Source organism: Narcine bancroftii, chromosome 4 (assembly GCF_036971445.1).
Source record: "Narcine bancroftii isolate sNarBan1 chromosome 4, sNarBan1.hap1, whole genome shotgun sequence".
Classification (NCBI taxonomy): domain Eukaryota; kingdom Metazoa; phylum Chordata; class Chondrichthyes; order Torpediniformes; family Narcinidae; genus Narcine; species Narcine bancroftii.
The window spans coordinates 206,834,368-206,856,522 of NC_091472.1; the positions used below are offsets into that span (position 1 = coordinate 206,834,368).

A 22,155-nucleotide genomic window follows, 5' to 3' on the forward strand; every position below is an offset into this window, starting at 1 on the left:
TTACATCCTGCCTGTACTTATTCCCAAGCCCCTAAAAACTAACCCCCTTTGTGTTTACCATGTCAGGCATAGGAAAAAGCTACTGACCATTCACATGGTCCATGCCTCTCATCATCTTGTACACTTCTATCAGGTCACCTTTCATGGCGTGCTCTTCAATCCAGGCAGCATCCTTGTAAATCTCCTCTGTCGCGTCCACCTCCTTCCTTTAGTGAGGTGACCAGAACTGAACACAATACTCCAAATGGGGTCTAACTAAGTCTTGTATAGCTGTAACATTACCTCACGGCTCTTGAACTCAATCCCATGGTTTATGAAGGCCAACACACCACAGATACCTTAATAACTTCATCAACCTATGAAGCAGCTTTGAGTATCTTTCAGACATGGACCCCAATATCTCTCAGTTTGTCCACACTGCTCAGAGTCCTCGCCTTAACATTGTATTCTGCCTTCAAATCTGATGAACCACTTCACACTTCACTGGGTAAAAACTCCATCTGCCATTTCTCAGCCCAGCTCTGCATCCTATCAGTGTCCCACTGTAACTTCTGGAAACTCCCAGACTGTCCACAACACCATCAACCTTCATGTTATCTGCAAATTTACTAACCCACCCTTCCACTTCTGCACCCAGGTCATTTATAAAAATCACAGAGAAGGGATGGCAGAAAAAATCCCCGTGGAACACCACTGGTCACCGTCCTCCACGCAGAAGATGAAACATCTGCAACCACCCTCTGCCAATTCTGTATCCACAAAGCAAGGTCTCATTGTGTTCCATGTCTCCTTACTTAATGAACCTTGCATAGGAACCTCATCAAATGCCTTATTGAAATCCATATACACCACTCTATCTTCATCAGTGTTCTTTGTTACATCCTCAGAGAATTCAGTCAGGCTCGTGAGATATGACCTTCCCTGGATGAAGCAATGCTGATGATCTCTAATTAGATTATGCCTCTCCAAATGCTTATAAACCCTGTCTGCCAGGATCTTCTCCAACAGACTGCCCACCGCATAAGTAAAACTCACTGGTCTATAATTTCCTGTTTTATCTCTATTCCCTTTCTTGAACAGGGGAACGACATTTGCAACCCTCCAATCCGGTATTTCTTTTCTCCCTAGTGATGATGTAAAGATCATCACTATGGCTCATCAATCTCCTCCCTTGCACCCCACATCAGCCTCATCTGATCCTGGTGACTTCTCTAACATTTTGTTTAGGAAGAAATATATAGGTTGGCATAACATTGAGGTCCGAAGGGCCTGTACTGTGCTGTATTGTTCTGTGTTCATGATTTTCAAAAGCTCCAACACATCCTCTTTCTTAGTACAATTAGTGCAAGAAGTGGTGTTTCACGAGAGCAAACAGGTCTTTTAAAGGTCCTGAAGTAGTTTATGATCAGGATAGTATGGGGAGGTTCAAGAGCCTGATGGCTATTGGAAAGAAACTTCTTTAATCTAGAGATGTTGACTTCCCGAATTCACACTTTTCAAAAGCTCCAACACATCCTTTCTTACTGTCAATTGCCAAGATCCTTTTCTCTGGTGAATTCTGAAGCAATGTATTCAGTAAGAGTGTGACTCCATGTACAGATTGATCCTACCTTGTTCTTCACATCTTTGTAGAATGTATTCACACATTTATTTAATCTGCTCTCCAAAGACTTCTTATGGCCCTTCTAGTTCTCCTAAGTCCTTTCTTAAGCTCTTTCCTGGCAATTATAATTTTCTAGACCACTGTGATAGTACATCTATCACCAATGCGGTAGACCCAGCAAACCCCCCCAACTCCTTATTCTCCAGGCCCCGTGCCGCAACAGAACGACCAACAGCACCCCAATGACCCGGGCCACCCTGCCGACAACACGACTGGGGAATTGAGCAACGGAGCAGTCGCACCCGACGAGCCCGCTGGCGACACCACCCCAGCGACCCCAATCCCAGCACCACGGCGGTCACGCTGGATGGTCAGACCCCCTGACCGCTACAGTCCTTGACCTACCCCTTCCTTTCATTCGCTCCCTCGTTTTTGTTTTTTTTCCCAGGGTCAATTCTCCAAGAAGGGGTGAATGTGATAGTACATCTATCACCAATGTACATAGTGTACATAGTTACTGTATCTAGACTGTGCTTACAGCGATTGGCTGAGAGTTAAGCCACACCTATTGTCTGGGCCTTAAAGGGTTGTGTCCCTAGCCAGGTCAGATCATTCCGGACTGGTCGGCCACCTGTGAAGAGCTCCGGTCTTTTGCTAATAAAAGGCTTGGTTTGGATCAACAAGTCTTTGGTTCTTTCGACGAGCTCTACAACCACTATCAGTTTCTATCTCTTGTAAGCTTTTCTTCTTAACTAGGTTTACCATCCTTTCCCTGCCTCAATGGAATATACTTGAGCAGAGTTGCCATGCAAATGTTCCCTGAAAATTTCCCACATTTCTGCAGTTCTCCTCCCCACCTCCCAAGTACATCTGCCCCTGCCTAATAGCATCATATTTTCCCCTATCTCAATCGAATGTTTTCCCTAATTATTCCTGTCCTTCTCCAGCACTGTGGTAAAGGAGAGGGAGTCGAGATCACTTTCTCCAAATTTTTTTCAAAATTTAAATTTATTTTAAATTTAGACATGCAGCACAGTAACAGATGATTTCTGCCCATGAGTCTGTGCCACCCAATTAACCTCCGATACGTTTTGAACGGTGGGAGGAAACTGGAGCCCCTGGGGAAAACCCATGTGGACACGGGCAAAACGTACAAACTTTTTATTGACATCATAGGATTCGAACCCGAAATGTTCGCACACTGAGAGATCTGACACCTGACTTGGTTCATTTCCCAATACCAGGTCAAGTATAGTCTCTCCTTTCGTTGGCCTATCTACGTACTGTGTCAGGAAACCTTTCTGTACACACCTAACAAATTCCACTCCATCCAAACCTTTCCCTCTAAGATGGTGCCAATCAATATTAGGAAAGTTAAAATCACCTATCATAACAATCTTATTGTTTTTCTTTTGCACCTTTCTAAAATCCCTCCTTATCTGGTCCTTGGTGTCTCTGTTACTATTGGGGCGGGGGAGGTGGGGGTGGTGGTGGAAGGACCTATAATATACACCTATTAGGGTTATTGCACTCTTCCTGTTCCTGACTTACACCTGCACTGACAATCCCTCCACTAACTCCCCTTTTTCTGCAGCTGTGATAAGTAATGCCACTCCCCTACCTCTTTTATCTCTTTCCCTGTCTTTTTTGAACCTCTGAAGCAGTGGTTCTCAACCTTTTTCTTTCAACTCACATGCCACTTTAAGTATTCCCTTTGCTATCGGTGCTCTGTGATAAGTAAAGGATTGCTTAAGGTGGGATGTAAGTGGGAAGGGAAGGTTGAGAATCACTGCTCTAGACTCAATTATTACTGAAATATTTTGCCTGAGAAAAATTATCATTCGACCATTTCCTTTGGAGTTATGAAACCATGCACATAACGAGTCAATGAGGTATGATTCAAACTTTTTCTTTCCACCCATACACCACCTGAAGCAATCCCTTACTAATCACAAAGCATCTATGGCATAGGGATTACTTAAAATGGGATGTGAGTGGAATGAAAAAGGTTGAGAACCACTGCTCTAAAGCCTGGCATGTTCAGCACCTATTCTTGCCGATGAGATAGCCAAGTCTCTGTAATGGGCTGCTGGCAATGGTAATGGAGGCGGATACGTTAGGGTCCTTTAAGAGACTTTTGGATATGGACATGGAGCTTAGAAAAATAGAGGGTTATGGGAAAGCCTCGTAATTTCTAAGGTTGGGACATGTTCGGAACCAACTAATTTTTCTGTGTTTCTATGTCACAAAATTGTCGTTCTATGTATTGACCCACGCTCTATTCTTAATACTCTTTGCATTACAGTACACACATTTCAACTTTATGCTCTATCGACTGTTATTCAAGGAGAGATAGAACCATTGTGTGGAATAGATCCTGTGGGGGTATATATGGACTGTAGGTGGATGGAACCAGGAGATCAAGGGGGATAAAAATCTCCTGGCCTTCCCTCCTCTCTGAGGATTCCCATGCCAAACCTATTTTGAGTGGTCAAAAGGAGGGTATTTTGCATTTTTTTCCAAGTGACTTAGAGAGCAGTGTTGGGCCCTTCCTACATTGTAGAACATAGAACATTACAGCACATTAAAGGCCCTTCAGCCCACAATGTCATGCTGACCTATAAACCTATTCCACAATAATCTAAAAAGTAAAAATACAAAGCTGGAGAAACTCAGCCAGCAGGTTAAACAGTGTCCTTTATGTATCAAAGATAAAGATGCTTATTCATCATTTTGGACTGGAGCCCTTCATCGTGGTATGGACAAAATGTGGGCAGGCGCTTGAACAAAATGGTAGGGGGAGGTGCATAATCTCACAGGCAGGGGGTAATAGATGGATAAAGGAGGGAGGGCACACCAGCAAACAGGGGGAGGGGGGATGATTCTGTGAATGGAGAGGGAAGGGGGTTGAGAGATGGAGGAAAGAAGACAGGGATGGAGAAGCGAGGGAGAAAGTAGGCTAGCAGAAACTGGAGACATTGAAGTTTTCCACAAGTCTCCATATTTCTTGCATCCATGCATGTTCCTATCTAAGACTCTTTTAAATGTTGCTATTGTACCAGCTTCCACCACTACCCCTGGCAATGCATTGCAGGCACCCACCACTCTCATAATCTTATACACCACTATTAAGTCACCTATCCTCAGTCATTCCAAAGAGAAAAAACCCTAGCTCGCTCAACCTTTCTTCGTAAAATATATTTCTGCAATCCAGGCAACAACTTCATGAATCTTCTCTGCACATTTACATCCTTCCTGTAATGAGGCGACCAGAACTGAACAATTTTGTATTAATCCTTCAACTAATGAAGGCCAATGCACCACACACCTTCTTAACCACTCTATCACCTTGCTCAGCAACCTTGGGGGATTTATGGATGTGGGCTTTCACACTGCTAAGAATCTTGCCATTAACCACATTCTCCACCTTCAAGGAAGTCTTCAATTGCTGGAGAAGCTCTGGAAGATACCTGACGAAGGGCCCAGGCATGAAACAATGGTTATCCTTTACTTTCTATGGATGCTGTGTGTAGTGCTGACTTTCTCCAGCGCATTTGTATCCTGCCAAGTGCATCACTTTGCCCTTAACCAGATTGAACTTTATCTGACACTTTTCCACCCAACTCTGCATCCTGCCTATAGCCTGTTGTAACTTAGAACAAACTTCTACACTATCCACAACACTTCCAAGATTCGTGTCATCTGTAAACTTACTGAACCATCCCTCACTTTCTTTTCCAAGTCATACAAATCACAAAATGCAGGGGTCCCAGGTGAAGAAGGTGAATGCATTGCTGGCATTCATCACTAGAGGGATAGCATACAAGAGCAGGGATATAATGTTGAGGCTCTATAAAGTACTGGTGAGACCTCACAGTTTTGGGCACCGTATTTGAGAAAAGATGTGCTGGCATTGGAGTGGGTTCAGAGAAGATTTACTAGAATGATATCAGGAATGAAAGGGTTAGTGTATGATGAACAAATGTCTGCTCGTTGGAGTACAGAAGGATGAGGGGGGACCCCATAAAAGCATTTTGAATGCTAAAAGGCCTGGATAGAGCAGATGTGGTAAGGATATTTGCCACGATAGGGGATTCTAGGACATAGAACAATACAGCCCAGTACAGGGCTTTCAGCCCTTGAATTTGTTCTGACCCATATATTCCTTCCTAAAAAAAGTACTAAACCCTCCCTACCCCATAACCCTCCAGAATTCTTTCATCCATGTGTCTGTCTAATAAGAGACTCTTAAATACCCCTATGTTTCAGCCTTCGAGACTGTTCCAGACAAGGCATTCCAAGCACCCATAACTCTCTGTGTGTAAAAGAAAAACTTATCCTTGACATCTCCCCTAAACTTCCCTCCCTTAACTTTTTACAGATGTCCTCTGGTGTTTGCTGATACTGCCCTGAGAAACAGGTTTTGGCTGTCCAACCTATCTATGCCTCTCATAATCTTGTAGACCTTTATCAAGTCTCCACTCATCCTTCTACGCTCCAAAGAGAAAAGTTCCAGCTCTTTTAACCTTGCCTCATAAGACGTTTCCCAATCCAGGCAACATCTTGGTAAATCTCCTCTTCACCCTCTCCAAAGCTTCCACATCCTTCCTATAATGAGATGACTAGAACTGAACACAAGACTCTAAGTGTAGACTCACCAGAGATTTGTAGAGTTGCAACATGACCTCTCTACTCCTGAACTCAATCCTCCTATTAATGAATCCCAGCATCCCATAGGCCTCCTTAACTATCCTATCAACCTGTGCAGTGACCTTGAGGGATGTATGGATTTGAACCCCAAGTCCCTCTGTTCATCCATACTCCTGAGTAATCGACCATTAATCATGTTCTCAGCCTTCTGGTTTGGCCTTCCAAAATGCATCACCTCACACTTACCAGATTAAAATCTATCTGTCACTTTTCAGTCCATTTCTGCATCCTGTCTATATCCTCCTGTAACCTTCAACCACCTTCAGCTCCATCCACAACTCCTCTAACCTTTGTGTCATGCGCAAACCTACTGATCCATCCTTCTGCCTCTTCATCCAGGTCAAGTATAAAAATCACAAAGAGCAGGTGTCCCAGAAGAGATCCCTGCAGCCCCTCCACTAGTCACCGACCTCCAGGCAGATACTTTCCCTTCACGTCTACTTTCTGCTTTCTTCCTACAAGCCAATTTTTTATCCACACGGCCAAGGTTCCACTGATCCCATGCCTCACGACTTTCTGAATGAGTCTCTCATGGGGGTACTTGTCAAAAGCTTTGTTAAAATCCACGTAGACCACATCTCTCACCCTCCCTTCAACATTTTTTTTGTTACCTCCTCAAAAACTCAATTAGATTTGTGAAGCACGACCTTCCCTTCACAAAGCCACACTGACTATCCTTGAGTAGACTGGACTTCTCCAAATACTCATAGATCCTAACCTTAAGAATCCTCTCCATTAGTTTACACACCACAGATGTAAGACTCACCATCTAGAATTCCCAGAATTCTTCCATTACCTTTTTTAAACAAGGGGATCACATTTGCCATTCTCCAATCCTCCGGAACTTCCCCTGTGGCCAAAGACATAGATACACATCAGCCTGGAGTTTGTCGTATCTAGCTCTAGGGACTTTCAATCTTGATGTTTTTAAGAAGATGCAACACTTCCTCTTCCTTAATCTCTACATTGTCCAGCATACAAGCCTGTTCAATTTCAACCTCATCCTTTCCTCTTGTGAATACTGACGCAAAGTATTCATTTAGGACCTCCCCAACCTCTGCCTCCAGTCACATGTTGCCTCCTTTATCCTTTTGCGGCCCCACTTTCATTCTCATCCTTCTGTTCTTCACATACACATAGCACACCTTGGGATTCTCTTTAATTCTTTATCCCAAGGCCTTCTCATGCCCCCTTCGAGCTCTCCTAAGTCCTTTCTTAAGCTTCCTCCTGGCTACCATATACTCCTCCTGAGCCCTTTCTGTTTCCTGCTTCCTATATCTAACATGCTTCCTTCTTCCTCTTGTCTAGTTGCCTCACTTGTTTCATCAGCCACGGTTCCCTTTTCTGACCATCTTCTCCTTTTCCCAGTGGGACAAACCTATCTTAAATCCTGCACACATTACTTCTGTGCTTTCACTCTTAAACATCTGTTTCCAATTTATTCTCGCTAGTTCCTGCCTCATCCCTTCATAATTAGCCTTTCCCCAGTTTTAACCACTTACCCAGTTTGACTTTTAATCCTTTTCCATAGGCATAATTTCATGCCTCATGATTTTGTGGATGAGCCTCCATGAGGGACCTTGTCAAATACCTTACTAAAAACCATGTACACCACACCCACTGCTCTACAGTCACCTCATGGACCCAAAATGTTAACAATTTTCTTTCCACAAATGTAGCCTGACCAGCTTAGCAATTCCAGGCTGTTCTCTTTATTCTGGGATCCCCAGTTTTATTTTTGATTTTTTTTTATAGTGGCATTGTTGCATTCAGTGGTTGACTGCCTGACAACCTATATCACCCGCGGTGGATCTTTATTTCTTCCTCAGCTTGACTTGTTCCACAGCTCCTCTACCAGGAAAGGTGCTCTTTAATCAGCTGCTTAACAAGCAGATGCTTCTGCAATTCTCTGAACAGAGATCAGTACAGGCCCTTCAGCCTGCCATGTTGTAAACCTACTTCGCCACAATCTAATCCTTCCCCACCTCACACCCAAAAGCCTCTATTTTCTTATATCCATGTGCCTATCTAAGAGTATTTTGACTGTTCCTATTGTACCAGCCTTCACCACCAGCCCTGACAATGCAGGCACCCACCACTCCCGGTGTAAATAGAAAACAAATAGTAATTCTGACATCTCCCCGAAACCTTCCTCCACTCACCTTAAACCAATTTTTCCCAGGAGAAAGGAGCTGCCCACACTCTGTAAAGCCCCTCATAATATTATCCTTTCTTTTTCCTTTTTTATTGGTTTTTATAATAATACAGTACAATGAAGAAAAGGGAACGAAACTGAAAATACACTCACATATGTGTGTATGTATATCAAGATAAAACATCAAACAGTATAAACTCGGTTCCCCCTGCATTGCATTGGATGAAGACAGAAAAGACATCAAAACTATTATATATATAAAACCCCCCCATCTAACTTACTCTATTTAATAAAAAGAAAACTAACCAATAAAAAAGAGCAGCTTAACCTGAGGTTACATATATCTTGTAGCTTTTGATTCAAACTATATCTCATCTGGAAGAGTGAGTACATCTAATCACATTAAAAACATTTACATCAAATGAAAATAAGACATATTGTCCACCTCTACGAGTTCACCCCTTATCCTAGCCCTGGCTCTGTCAACCTTGATTCATAAGACATTTTCTTCAATCAAATCAACATACTGGTAAATTTCCTTTATACCTTCTCCATATCATCTTCATCCTTCCTGTAATGGGATGACCAGAACAGAATGTGAAGTCCAGCTGTGATCTAACTAAAGTTATATAGAGCTGCAACATTACTTCACAGCTCTTGAGTCAATCCCCTGAATAATAAAGGCCGGCACATCATGCATCTTCTTGACCACCCAATCAACCTGCAGGACAACCTTAAGGGGCCCGTGTAACTCTGTTCCTCCATACTGTTGTTAGGAATTAAAGTACCTTTAAAGAAATTGCTCGAGACAAAAATTGAGAACAAAGAACATTTATTACTACAACAATGCAAAGTTGGGTGCTTCCCCTTACCCTGGGAATACACACACATACTGGGGCTCACCCAACTTTTATACAGTCAATTTCAGTATCAGAATGCCCTCCCCCTTACATTCTTCTGCCCCCCTGGATGGGTTTGGCATAGGTAATCCTTCCTGCCTATGTGCAGTTTCAGTACACTTGGAGGACCAGGGGGTATCCTGTGGGTGCCCCATCATGTCATTGTCCTTATTCACACCTTCCTGATTCTCTGGGCTACAGTCTCTTGATATGCAGAGTTGACTCATTCTATCTAGGGTTGGCTAATTTCATATGTATAAATCTGTGTATGGTTAGCTAATTAGAAATGTATGACTTGGTACTTCTGTCCAGGGCTAGGAGACCCTTATCTGATCCAGACTACCTCAACTTCCTACATTCTATTGTACCTTACCATTCCTTATCTTAGTCCTATGGTCTTGTCACAAAGACTAGAAGATTCTTATGTTAATCGTGCTGACTCTGCTTTCCTGCATCCTAAGCCCCAAGCTTATCCTGTTTGAACTGGTTACAGCCATTTTACTGATGAACTTTAGTTTCTTCCATGTTCATAATTTTAGATCAATTTTCCCATCTCTCACAATCCTCACTTTTCTTTTAGATCAGTAATACTGATCTTTCACCATGATCAGTGTTACTGATCTTTGGTTACTAGTGTCAGTGTGACTGATCCCCCCCCCCTTTCCTCACTTTTCTTTTAGATCAGTAATACTGATCTTTCAAGTGTAAGGTGTAGTTTTACCCAGCTGGTCAATAACCGAAATGTAACACCTGTGTAAAGTCTTTAGGTAGGGGAGCACCATGAAGGTCAGAGTAGCGAGTCCAGCTGCTTATTAGGGTTGCGAGTATCAGGCTCCAGTTCTCAGTAAAGAGTCTAGTCCATCCCACATCAGTCCGAAATTGGCACGTCTGAACATGGGCATGGGCAGATTCACGTTGAAACATTGAAGCAGTGTCTTTGAACCACCCGACTTTTGTAAGCGTTGTCCTGACGAAGTCTGTGAGAGACGCTGCCTTCAGCAGCAACAAGTAGCAGTAGTCAGGCGGTTCCGTTGAATTGTGGCTAGTATCTGATGTCCTCTTCAGCCCCGAACCCTAGGGCCACCGATCTCCGAAGGCTGTCTGGAGCCTGATATTAAAGTGTCAAGCAGCTCACGTTGTTGGAAACTGGTGCTCCCCTTCACGGGGTGATGAAAAGTGACCAAGCTGGGGGGGGATTGTTTCTTGTGATTTAACTGTGTGTTGCAGCTTGTCTGTGTACATTAGCATATGTATCATTGAACTTGTGAGTTGCAGCCTGTCTGTGTACATTAGCATATGTATCAACTCTCTCTCTCTCTGCTACATGTACAATCCTGACTACCATTCTGTCTGTCTTTGTCCCACCATGTCCTTTGTGCTATCGCCTCAAAACTCTTGTCTCTAATACCTGTGTAGGCTAAGATACAAATTAGATGTACTCCACTAAAGCTGTTCAGTTCCCCTGGTCCGTATTGGAATCCCTTGTATCCCACTATGACTATACATTAAATCTATGCCCTGTCTACATTCTAAAGGAGCACAATTGTAACCTCTGCTGCCCCTATTCCAGGGGGACTTAAAACATTAACGAACAATATTCCAAAAAATGAGTAAACAACAATGAAAGTAAAACCCATTGAAAGCAGCAAAAACAACAATAACTGAATAAACCACCATAAATGTAAAGCTCATTGAAAACAGCAATAAAATACAACAATAACTGAATAAACCACCATAACTGTAAAGCTCATTGAAAACAGCAATAAAATACAACAATAACTGAATAAACCATCATAACTGTAAAGCTCATTGAAAACAGCAATAAAATACAACAATAACTGAATAAACCACCATAACTGTAAAGCTCATTGAAAACAGCAATAAAATACAACAATAACTGAATAAACCACCATAACTGTAAAGCTCATTGAAAACAGCAATAAAATACAACAATAACTGAATAAACCATCATAACTGTAAAGCTCATTGAAAACAGCAATAAAATACAACAATAACTGAATAAACCATTAAAAAAACGAGTAACATTACGGCACTTTGTCACGGCGCAGTGTAAGTTTCAGGTCTGATGGATGAGGAACTGCACGCCAGGTTGGGGTTTGAATCTGTGTGTCGTGATGTTGTGGTTCAGAAGCTGGTTTAATTCTTTGAATGTGGGTCCAGCCTTTCTCTCTTGTTCTTACTGCGGTGTCTGTAATTAAAAGTACACAGAAGGGACCATCCCAGGCAGGTTTTAGTTGATCTTCTTGCCATGCTTTTACATAAACCCAATCACCAGGTTTAATAGAATGTATAGGAAAGTCTAAGGGTGGTGTTTGGGCTAAGAGTCCTTTTTGCTTTAAATCTTGGATGGAAGTAGAAAGTCCTCGTAAAAATTTAGAAATGTATTGGTCATTAGCTTCAGGAATGGGAGAATCAGTGTGGAACCCCATAAATGGGAGTCCAAACATCATCTCATACGGTGAGACTGCAAGGTCTTTACGAGGTGCTGTCCGAATTCTAATCAGGGCTAACGGTAATGATTTAATCCAGGACAGACCAGTCTCTTCATGAAGTCGAGTGAGTTGGAGTTTCAATGCTTGATTATACGTTCGACTCGCCCCGAACTTTGGGGATGCCATGGGGTATGTAGTTGCTATTCTATTCCTAAGTTCTTGCAGACACCCTGTAGAATCTTAGAGGTGAAATGCGTACCTCTATCTGAATCAATGGTCTGCATCATACCGTATCGTGGAATGACACATTCAATAAGTATTCGGATGACAGTGTTGGCACGATCATTCGGGGTAGGAAAAGCTTCAACCCATCTTGTGAAATGATCGACCATGACAAGGAGAAATTTGTAAATGCCAATCTTAGGAAGTTCAGTAAAGTCTATTTGTATGCGCTGGAACGGGCGAACGGCAATGTCGCGACCGCCAGGTATTACTTGGCGCATCGATTTCTTATTAACCCTTTGACAAATGGGACAAGATCGAGTAGCAGATTTAGTAATATTGTATATGCCAGGGCAGTGAAGGGAACGTGCAAAAGCATCAATAAGGGACTGGGTTCCCCAATGTGTTTGTTGATGTAACTGATCTATGACTTGGCGGGCTATGGCTTTGTTAATAACTTGCCGTCCGTCTACTGTCCACCACAACCCGTCGGCAGTCTGGCAAAATCCCTTATCTCTCATTGCGACCTCTTCTTCCCGTGAAAAGATGGGATTCTTTTTAATCTCTATTGGCGTGGGTAGTAGCTGGTATAAATGAATCTTTTCTGCTAATGCCGCCTGTTTGGCAGCTGCATCAGCCTGCCTGTTTCCTCTAGCTTCAGGACTGTTACCAGTCTGATGTCCCCGCACATGTACAATGGCAATATCGGACGGGAGTGTTAAAGCCTCCAAGGATTGGGTAATTAACTGTTCATGAGCTAACTTTTGTCCTTTGCCAGTTATCATCCCTCTTTCCTTCCATATCTTACCGAAGGTATGGACTACCCCAAAAGCATATTTAGAATCAGTGTAGATCGTTCCTACCTTGTTCTCTAGTTCGTGGAGTGCTCTACAGAGGGCATATAACTCACAGGATTGTGCTGACCAATGGCCAGGGAGGCGACCAGCTTCGATCACCAGTTCCTGTTTACCGTCCACTACACTATACCCGCTATAGCGGGTTCCTGCAATACAACGTGAAGAACCATCAATAAACAATTTTTCCCCTTCAGTTAAAGGGACATCGGTTAGGTCTTCCCTAATTTTTGTTTGTAAGTCGATAACCTCTGAGCACGAATGTTCTAAATTGTCCAAAGGCTGGTCATTAGCTGGGGAGATGAGGAAAGCTGCTGGGTTGAGAGTTTTGGTTGTAATTAAGGTCAAATCATTGCTGTCCATTAGTATCGTTTCGTATTTTAAGATTCTCGAATCCGTGAGCCACCTTCCAGCCCGCTGTAATAGAATATTGCGGACTGTATGAGGGGTATGCACTGTCATAGGGGCACCGAAAGTAATCTTTCGTCCTTCTTCCACCAAAATTGCAGTGGCTGCGACGGCTTGTATACATTCTGGCCAGCCGCGACAAACGGGGTCTAAAAGCTTTGACAGGAAAGCCACTGGTTGTCTATAGCCAGCCTTGCTCTGTGTGAGCACGCCGGTGGCTGTTCCAGCTTTGGTATTAGTGTACAAATCAAAGGTTTTGTTTAGGTCGGGCAGTGCTAAAACTGGGGCACTCGTTAGGCACCGTTTAACAAAGTTGAATTTTTCAATCTCTTCATCCGTCCAGTCAAGGGTTTCGGGTCTTATACTGGAAATCTTATCATAAAGAAATTTGACCAGAATCGAATAATTTTCTATCCATATTCTACAGAATCCCACTAACCCGAGGAATTTCCTGAGTTCTTGAGCATTTTTGGGAGGGGGGATCTGTATAATACCAGTTATTCTTTCTGGGCTAATTTTCCTGGTTCCTTGACTAACTAGATGACCTAAGTATTTGACCTCGGTTTGCACAAATTGTAATTTGGACTCACTGACTCTCAGACCTTTCTTCTCCAGAAAGTTTAAAAGTGCTACTGTAAAATCTTTAGCTAATTCCTGTGTTCTTGCAGTAATTAGCAAGTCATCCACATACTGTATGAGTTGGCAATTTTCTATCTTAGGAGCTTCATCTAATACCCGCTCTAAGACTTGACCAAATAAATTGGGCGATTCTGTAAAGCCTTGGGGAAGGACAGTCCACCGGTATTGGTTTTTACGGCCAGTAAAGGGGTTCTCCCATTCAAAGGCGAACATGTCTCTGCTTTCTGTGGCCAATGGACAAGTCCAGAATGCATCCTTTAAATCAATGACACTAAACCATTGATTATGGGGGTCAATTTTACTCATGATGGTATACGGGTTGGGTACAACCGGGTGACGGGCAAGAATGAATTTGTTAAGCTCCCTCATGTCCTGTACTAGGCGGTAAGTGCCGTCTGGCTTTTGAACAGGTAAAATCGGGGTATTAAAGGGAGACATACAGGGTTCGAGTATACCGTCTTGAATCAACTGGTCAATTACGGGCTGTAAGCCTTTCCGGCCAGCCATCAGAATTGGGTACTGTTTCTGTCTAACAATTCGTTGAGGATCTTTTAGCGTGACTTGTAGCGGAGGAATATCAAGGATTCCTCTATTTCCATTCCCTGCCCATACTCTTGGATTTATTAGTTTGCGATCTTCTTCGTTTAAAACATAGAATTGTACTCCAATGCCTGATTGTAGAGGTCGAGTACCGATAGCCAATTGGTCCTGTAGATCCCTTCCTAGCAAGCATACTCCGGCTTGGGGAAGTAATAGAAGATCCTCAATTATGATCTTATCTCCCATTTGAATACTGACTTCTCGCAATACCGGGACTGGAAAGTCTCGACCTCCTACCCCAGAAACTGTAACTGTCCCTTCTATTTTCACCCCCTTAGGTTGGTATAGAACGCTAGATCGGGCAGCTCCAGAATCGACCAGAAATGTCATCTTATCCCTGTGGGGTCCTATGCATAAATTAACTAACGGTTCTCCTTGCAGCCCCACGGTATGTATTAATTGAGAACCGTGACCCCCCTATTCGTGATCAGCTTCCATCAAGGCATAGGAACGTGTGTCCATTGCTCGCAGTGGGCATTCCTTTTTAAAGTGCCCTTCCTTTTTACAATGAAAACAAATGAGGGGTCCCGTTTCCCAATCTTTCCCAAAATTTCTAGGGGGCATACGTCGTCCCCGGAATCCTCCTCTACTCCTCCACCTGCTGGGGTCTCCACCTCCCCACCCGTGGCTCCCCTCTTTTTCGTGATGGTCAGCTACTATTCCTTTAACTGTCTGTAATAGAATTTTAGCTTTCCCTTTTTGTTTATCCTCTGCCCTCTGTACAAATGCTCTCTGAGCAATCTGCAGTAACTGGGTAATTCCTTGCTCGTGCCAATTTTCTGTCTTTTGTAACTTTCTTCGGATGTCTGGGGCTGAGTTGGTAACGAAACCCGTTAGAACCAATTGCTCCCCTGCTGGGGATTCTATGTCGAGACCCCCGTATTGTTGAATTGCCGTGCGCAATCTATTGAGAAATGCAGAGGGGGTCTCCTCAGGACCTTGGGGAACCTCAAAGGCTTTTTTGAAGTTCTGTCCTTTGGGGACAGAATCCTTGATTCCTCTGATCAAATTTATCCTATATTCCTCCATCAGTGTGCGGCCAGCACTGGTATTTTTGTCCCAATTAGGTTTTGTGAGAGGGAATTTGGCTTCTCCAGGGATCGCCTCGTGTCCCCCTTGGTGTTCCTTATCCCATGCTTTAATGCCTGCCTGTCGGATCATTCCCCGCTCATCTAAGGTAAACAAAGTCTTAAAAATGGCTGTTAATTCCTCCCAAGTATACAAATTTGGTCCCAAAAATTGGTCTAACTGTTCGGCACATCCCTGGGGATCTTCTATCAGGGAGCTTAATTCTTTCTTAAAATTACGTACTTCAGTGCTGGTCAGGGGCACATTTACGAACCCAAGACCTTCTCCTACGGGAACCTCCCGTAGGGGTCGCATCCAGCTAATTTCTGGTTTCTTAGATTTGTGTTCCTGTTCCCTGAGGAATACATCGCAGGGTTCTGCCACTTCTTCCTGAGGGGTCTCACGCTGTTCTGAGTTACAATGTTCTACCTCTACTGTTAACGGAGGTGGTAATCGAGCGCTTTGTGAGCGAGTTACCATACCACTCCGGTTCTCCTCTATCTTCTCTAGTGGTAGGGGAGGAGGAGGGGGAGGTGCAGAAGGGTAGGTAATAGGAGGGGAAGGAAAGATAGGAGCTGGCATAGGAGGAACATAGGGTGGAGGGAGGGAATGTAACACATCCCAACCCTGTGGTTCAGGGACAAGAGGTTCCTCCTCTCTCTTATTCCTGAATTCTTTCTCATTCAAAACCAGCTGTTCAATGGATCCCTTGAGCCAGCAGGCTGCATATTCCCTGCTCTCAACATTGTCTTTCTGGTTTTGATAGAGCCATAGGTTCAAAGCTTCACACATCCATTCATCCTCGGATCCGAATTTTGGCCAGTACACAGAGCTCCCTTTAACCGGGTATTTAACCCATTCATTACAACAATACCTGACCATCGTCAGTTTGTCTTTACCGCGGGTCTTTCCTGTGCCCCACTCAGATAACATCAACCCAAGCAGGCTGTACGTAGCTATCTGGTGGTCACGTCCTGTGTCAGGACTCTCATCTCTACTGCCCGCTATTCCCATGCTTAGGAACAAGTAAAATACTCTTACCGAGTTCTGGCAGTACTGCTCTAGCGCGCGTCCTTCCGCCGTTTGTTCTCAATGCCTCTTCTCGGATATCACTCGCTTCTTCCACTGACCAGCCACCCGTCGCCCGTGAGTCCAGCTGAATCAGCCGGGGTGCACCTACTCTCGTCGTCGGGGCACTCTGTCAGTGGAGGGAGTGTGATCCCGGACGAGCCCCCATTTGTTAGGAATTAAAGTACCTTTAAAGAAATTGCTCGAGACAAAAATTGAGAACAAAGAACATTTATTACTACAACAATGCAAAGTTGGGTGCTTCCCCTTACCCTGGGAATACACACACATACTGGGGCTCACCCAACTTTTATACAGTCAATTTCAGTATCAGAATGCCCTCCCCCTTACATTCTTCTGCCCCCCTGGATGGGTTTGGCATAGGTAATCCTTCCTGCCTATGTGCAGTTTCAGTACACTTGGAGGACCAGGGGGTATCCTGTGGGTGCCCCATCATGTCATTGTCCTTATTCACACCTTCCTGATTCTCTGGGCTACAGTCTCTTGATATGCAGAGTTGACTCATTCTATCTAGGGTTGGCTAATTTCATATGTATAAATCTGTGTATGGTTAGCTAATTAGAAATGTATGACTTGGTACTTCTGTCCAGGGCTAGGAGACCCTTATCTGATCCAGACTACCTCAACTTCCTACATTCTATTGTACCTTACCATTCCTTATCTTAGTCCTATGGTCTTGTCACAAAGACTAGAAGATTCTTATGTTAATCGTGCTGACTCTGCTTTCCTGCATCCTAAGCCCCAAGCTTATCCTGTTTGAACTGGTTACAGCCATTTTACTGATGAACTTTAGTTTCTTCCATGTTCATAATTTTAGATCAATTTTCCCATCTCTCACACTGTTAAGAATCCTGCAATGAACCAAATACTCTGCCTTCGAGTTGAACTTTCGCCATTGTCCAGAGTGAACTTCATCTGCCACTTCTCCACCCAATTCTGCCCCCTGTCTCTTCCCTGAAGAAACGGCTGCTGTTTTGCAATGAGTATAATAACCCTGGCCTATCCTGCCTTTTCATCCCAGAATCAGTCAGGTAACCCTTAACCAAGTTAGTGGTAGTCAGTTGCCACCAGTCTGGCAGTTACTGAGGTACAGGTGACCTGTGTCCCAAAGTGAAAAGGTGAGGGAGGGTGTGAGTGGAGATCTGAAGATATCCACCTGGTACAGCTGGGCCCCTTGACTATGATCTCTACCCTATCCCCCTCAACTAGTTGCACAAATGAAGATCAGAGAGCACCGGCGACTTCTTCATAGGCCAGCTTCCCCAACCTGAGGTGGGGAACTCTTGAACGGAAATGTGAGCCTCTATAATCTTAATTTGCTGGAATCCCAGGGCATGTTCCACCTCATTGTTATGAACAGTTGTGGGAACAGTGTTCTGCCTCAATTCTGAAGCTCAATGCACTGTGGGGATTTTTTTTCCAGCTATGCCCTTTGCCTTCTGCACCAGAGAAAAGTTGCCATGGACAGAATTTGCTGAATCTGCAGAAGAAGGACCAACGACAAGGTTTTGCCAGGAGGTGAGTGAATGACTTTCAGTGGCTGTGAGCCATTTGCATAGTATTAGGAGGAACACGTCCACTGGAATGGAATCAGTTAGGGCTGTGTTGGGGTCTTTTGGTCAAATAACTTAAAACTTTTAAACAATGAATATCTTTATTGCAGTAGAATGGCAATCATTAGGCAAACTGCCGGACTACAAGATCTTCTGGACAGTTTTTTAAAGATGTTTCACAGCATTATAATGGATTTCCCATGATGAGCAGGAAGGCAGAAGCAGAACTGTGCAAGCCATGTGCTGGATTTCTGAGGTGCTGCAGATTCATGGGAGTCCTGTGGTCAATATCCTGGCATGTTGAGCCACCTGTGGGATCTGTGAATACACATGACCCTATCTCCTTGTGATAGGGTCATAATGAGAGCTTTTGGCTCATTTGTCTTAAGTAAATCAAAGTTGAGTTGTATAAGACATTGAATAAGCCAGATTTGGAGTATGAGTATGCAATATTGGTCACCTAACTACAGGAAAAATATCAATAAGATTGAAAGGGTTCAGAGAAGATTTACTAGGGTGTCTTTGGGACTTGAAAAACGGAGTTATAGGGTAAGGTTAAACGATAGAGGTGTACAGAATTATGATGTGTATTGATCGAGTAGATGCAAGCAGGTTTTTTCCACTGAGATGGAGTGAGACAAGAATGAGAGGACATGGGTTAAGGGTGAAAGGCGAGATGTTTAAATGGAACATATGAGGGAACTTCTTCACTTAGAATGTGGAGTAGGCTGCCAGTGAAGGTGGTGAATTCGGCCTCGATCTTGACATTTAAGAGAGAATTCAGTAGGTACATGGAGGGGAGGAGTATGCAGGTTTTTGGGCTTAGCTGAAATAGTTCAACATGGAATAGAGGGCTTAAGGGCCCGATTCCGATGTGTTCTGCAACTGGATCCTTGACTTCCTCATCGGAAGACCACAGCCAGTACGAACCAGAAATAATGTCTTCTCACTGACGTACAACACAGGCACACCTCAAGGATGCATGCTTAGCCCACTGCTCTACTAGCTCTACACTCAAAACTGTGTGGCCAGGCACAATTCAAATGTAGATAGTCAGCAAAATCACAATTGGCAAAAAGGAAGTGTACAGAAGTGAGATAGATTAGCTGGTTGAGTGGTGTCACAACGACAACCATGCCCTCCATGCAGAGGGGACATCAGAAGAACAAGAACCAGTCCTCATTGAGGGGTCACCAGTGATGGATTCCATCACTGAGGTTCTGTCCTGGGTCCTCCATGTGGATGCCATCATGAAGAAGACTCACCAGCGGCTTTACTTCTTGAGGAGTTTGAGGAGATTTGTTATATCATCAACAACTTGCAAATTTCTACAGATGTACTTTGGAGAGCATCCTGACCAGTTACATCACTGTCCAGTATGGAGGTGCCAATGCACAGGACAGGGAAAGACTACAGAGAGTTGTGAACTTGGCCAGCGTCATCACAGGTACCAGTCTTCACTCCATTTAGGGCATCTACAAGAGGCAGTCTCTCAAGAAAGCAGCCTCTATCCTCAAGGACCCCCACCACCTAGGTATTGCCCTCTTGGTGCTGCTACCATCAGAAAGGAAGTACAGGAAGAGCTTGAAGATGAGCACGTACCATCAGATTTCTGAATGGATAATGAACCACAGACACAACCTCACTTTCTCATATTTTTCCACTAATTTATTTATTTTTAAAATGTAATTTATAGCAATATTTGCACCTGTAATGCTGCCACAAAATATGAATTCCATGACATGTTCTTGACAATAAATTCTGATTCTATGGTTCTAAAGGGTTGAGGATCCAGGGCGAGTAACTGCAGTGTGTTTTGTGGATGATAACACGACAACACATTTCTTTCAAAGGGTTTCCTTCCTGAAAATAAATTGGGGATTATGATAGACAACCTCAAGCTGAACACAAAGATAATTTCAGATTTGCTGTATCATGCAGGAAGTTGGAGGAACATTAAAGTAACTTTTATTGAATTTGACATGTTTAAATCATATAATGATGCTGACACGTTGCATTAGTTGAACTGACCTAGAAATGTTTTGCCGCTGATTTTCGTTTGTACTCGGCCTCTGATGCCTCTCGTGTCAGTGCCCAACAATATAGTCGGCCAGCGTCGATGGATTCCAGTTGCCCTGATACTGCTTTTCCATGGTTGCAATGACCTGGTGAAACCTTTCACCGTGTTTGTCACTGACGGCACCAAGATCAGCAGGGAAGAAGTCCAAGTGCGAACATAGGAAATTAATTTTCAGCGACATTTTCACCGACCTCCAGGCAGATATTTTCCCTTCACGTCTACTTTCTGCTTTCTTCCTACAAGCCAATTTTTTATCCACATGGCCAAGGTTCCACTGATCCCATTTTCAGCGTGAGAAGGGTAAGGGGCTGGTGCTGCCCAGTGTTGTAGCTCCAGCAGGTTGGCCCCTTGCCTGTGCTGATCTTAGCACATCCTCCTGGACTTCCTCGGACGAGGGTTGATCTCCTGTTTGGCCACAATTGTGGAGATTACAGTTGGTGAACTTTGCTACTGCTTCTGGCTAACATGCCTCACGTTTGCCCAGTCTGAGTTGTCAGATCAGCTCTGATTTGTCTTGTTCAGCACCCAGCGTAACCAAAGCCCCTTGGTATGAAGCTATCTTCAACCATGTGAGGTTTTTACTTCTACCAGCACTGTCATAGACAGATCCCTCTGCCACAGTAGAATGGTGAGGCTGGGGTCCAGTGGTGGAGGAGTCTGGGACCAGAGGGCACAGCCTCAGAATAAAAGGACTTCCCTTTAGAACAGAGATGAGGAGATATTTCTTCAGCCAGAGGTTAGTGAATCTGTGATAATCATTGCCACAGCCGGATGGAGACCAAGCTGTTTAGGTATATTTAAAGTGCAAGTTGATAGGTTCGTGACTAGTAATGGTTATGGGGAGGTGGCAGGAGAATGGAGTTGGGAGAAAAATTGATTCAAATGGCAGAGCAGACTCAATGGGCTGATTGGCCTAATTATGCTTATGGTGCAAGGCCTAATTATGCTTATGGTGTAAGGCAGCCAGGCTTTGGGCAGCTCAGACTAGTGGTCCTACCAAACCAGGGTCAGGGATGGTCATTGAAGTTTCCCCATTCAACCCCCCACTCCCTCCACCCACAGTGTATTGTGTGAAAAAGCACTGGTTGATCAGGTGATCAAGGAGGTGGGTGGTAATCAGGAGCCTTGCTTGCCCAGGTTTGATCTGATATGCTGAAACCTAATGGGGTCTGTTGAGAGATTCAATATCCCTCCTTCCGGCCCACCACCATCCATGGAGGAGTCTGGCACATTGGCTGTAAGGTCTGATTATTTGAGATAGACCACATATGGCTGTCACTGGTGGCTACATTGAACAATTGCCCCAATGTAGCCACCAGTCCCCAGAAGTTTGTGACTTTGGGAGTGATTATACCATGTATAAGTCAGTGCCCAGGAGAATGGATAACTTTATTGTTCTGCTTTACTATCAAAGTTTGATACAACTAAGAGTGGCAGCTCAATGGTCAACCACGTGGCTAGGATTGGAATCTCCAAAGTGAAGCAGATTCTGTCCCTTGAAGGACATTGAGTACAGTTCTGATCACCACTCAACAAGAGGGATGTGGTAGCAATAGAGAGAGGGCAGAGGAGATTCAGCAGGAATTTGTCAGTAAAGGAGAGTTGCAGTTGTAAGGAGAGGTTCTCTCTGGAACACAGCAGGCCTCCTGGAGGTTAATAATATGAAGAATGACATGAATAGGGTTGAGGAGTTTAAAACCAGGGGCACAGGTTGAAGGTGAGCAATATAGAACACCACAGTACAGGTCCTTTGGCCTTCAATGTTGTGCCAACCCATATATTCCTTTTAAAAAAATAACTAAAACCTCCCTACCCTGTAACC

General features: G+C 43.9%; 1 protein-coding gene across 3 annotated transcripts in view; it reads left to right on the top strand.

Moving 5' to 3' along the window:
* upb1 (ureidopropionase, beta) overlaps positions 1 to 22,155 on the top strand; it is a 196,063-nt gene that overhangs the window by 40,426 nt on the left and 133,482 nt on the right. For all 3 annotated transcript variants that reach the window (XM_069933758.1, XM_069933759.1, XM_069933760.1), the window contains one exon: positions 18,124 to 18,218. In XM_069933758.1, the coding sequence (XP_069789859.1) occupies positions 18,124 to 18,218 (95 nt within the window). The remainder of the gene's footprint in view (positions 1 to 18,123; positions 18,219 to 22,155) is intronic.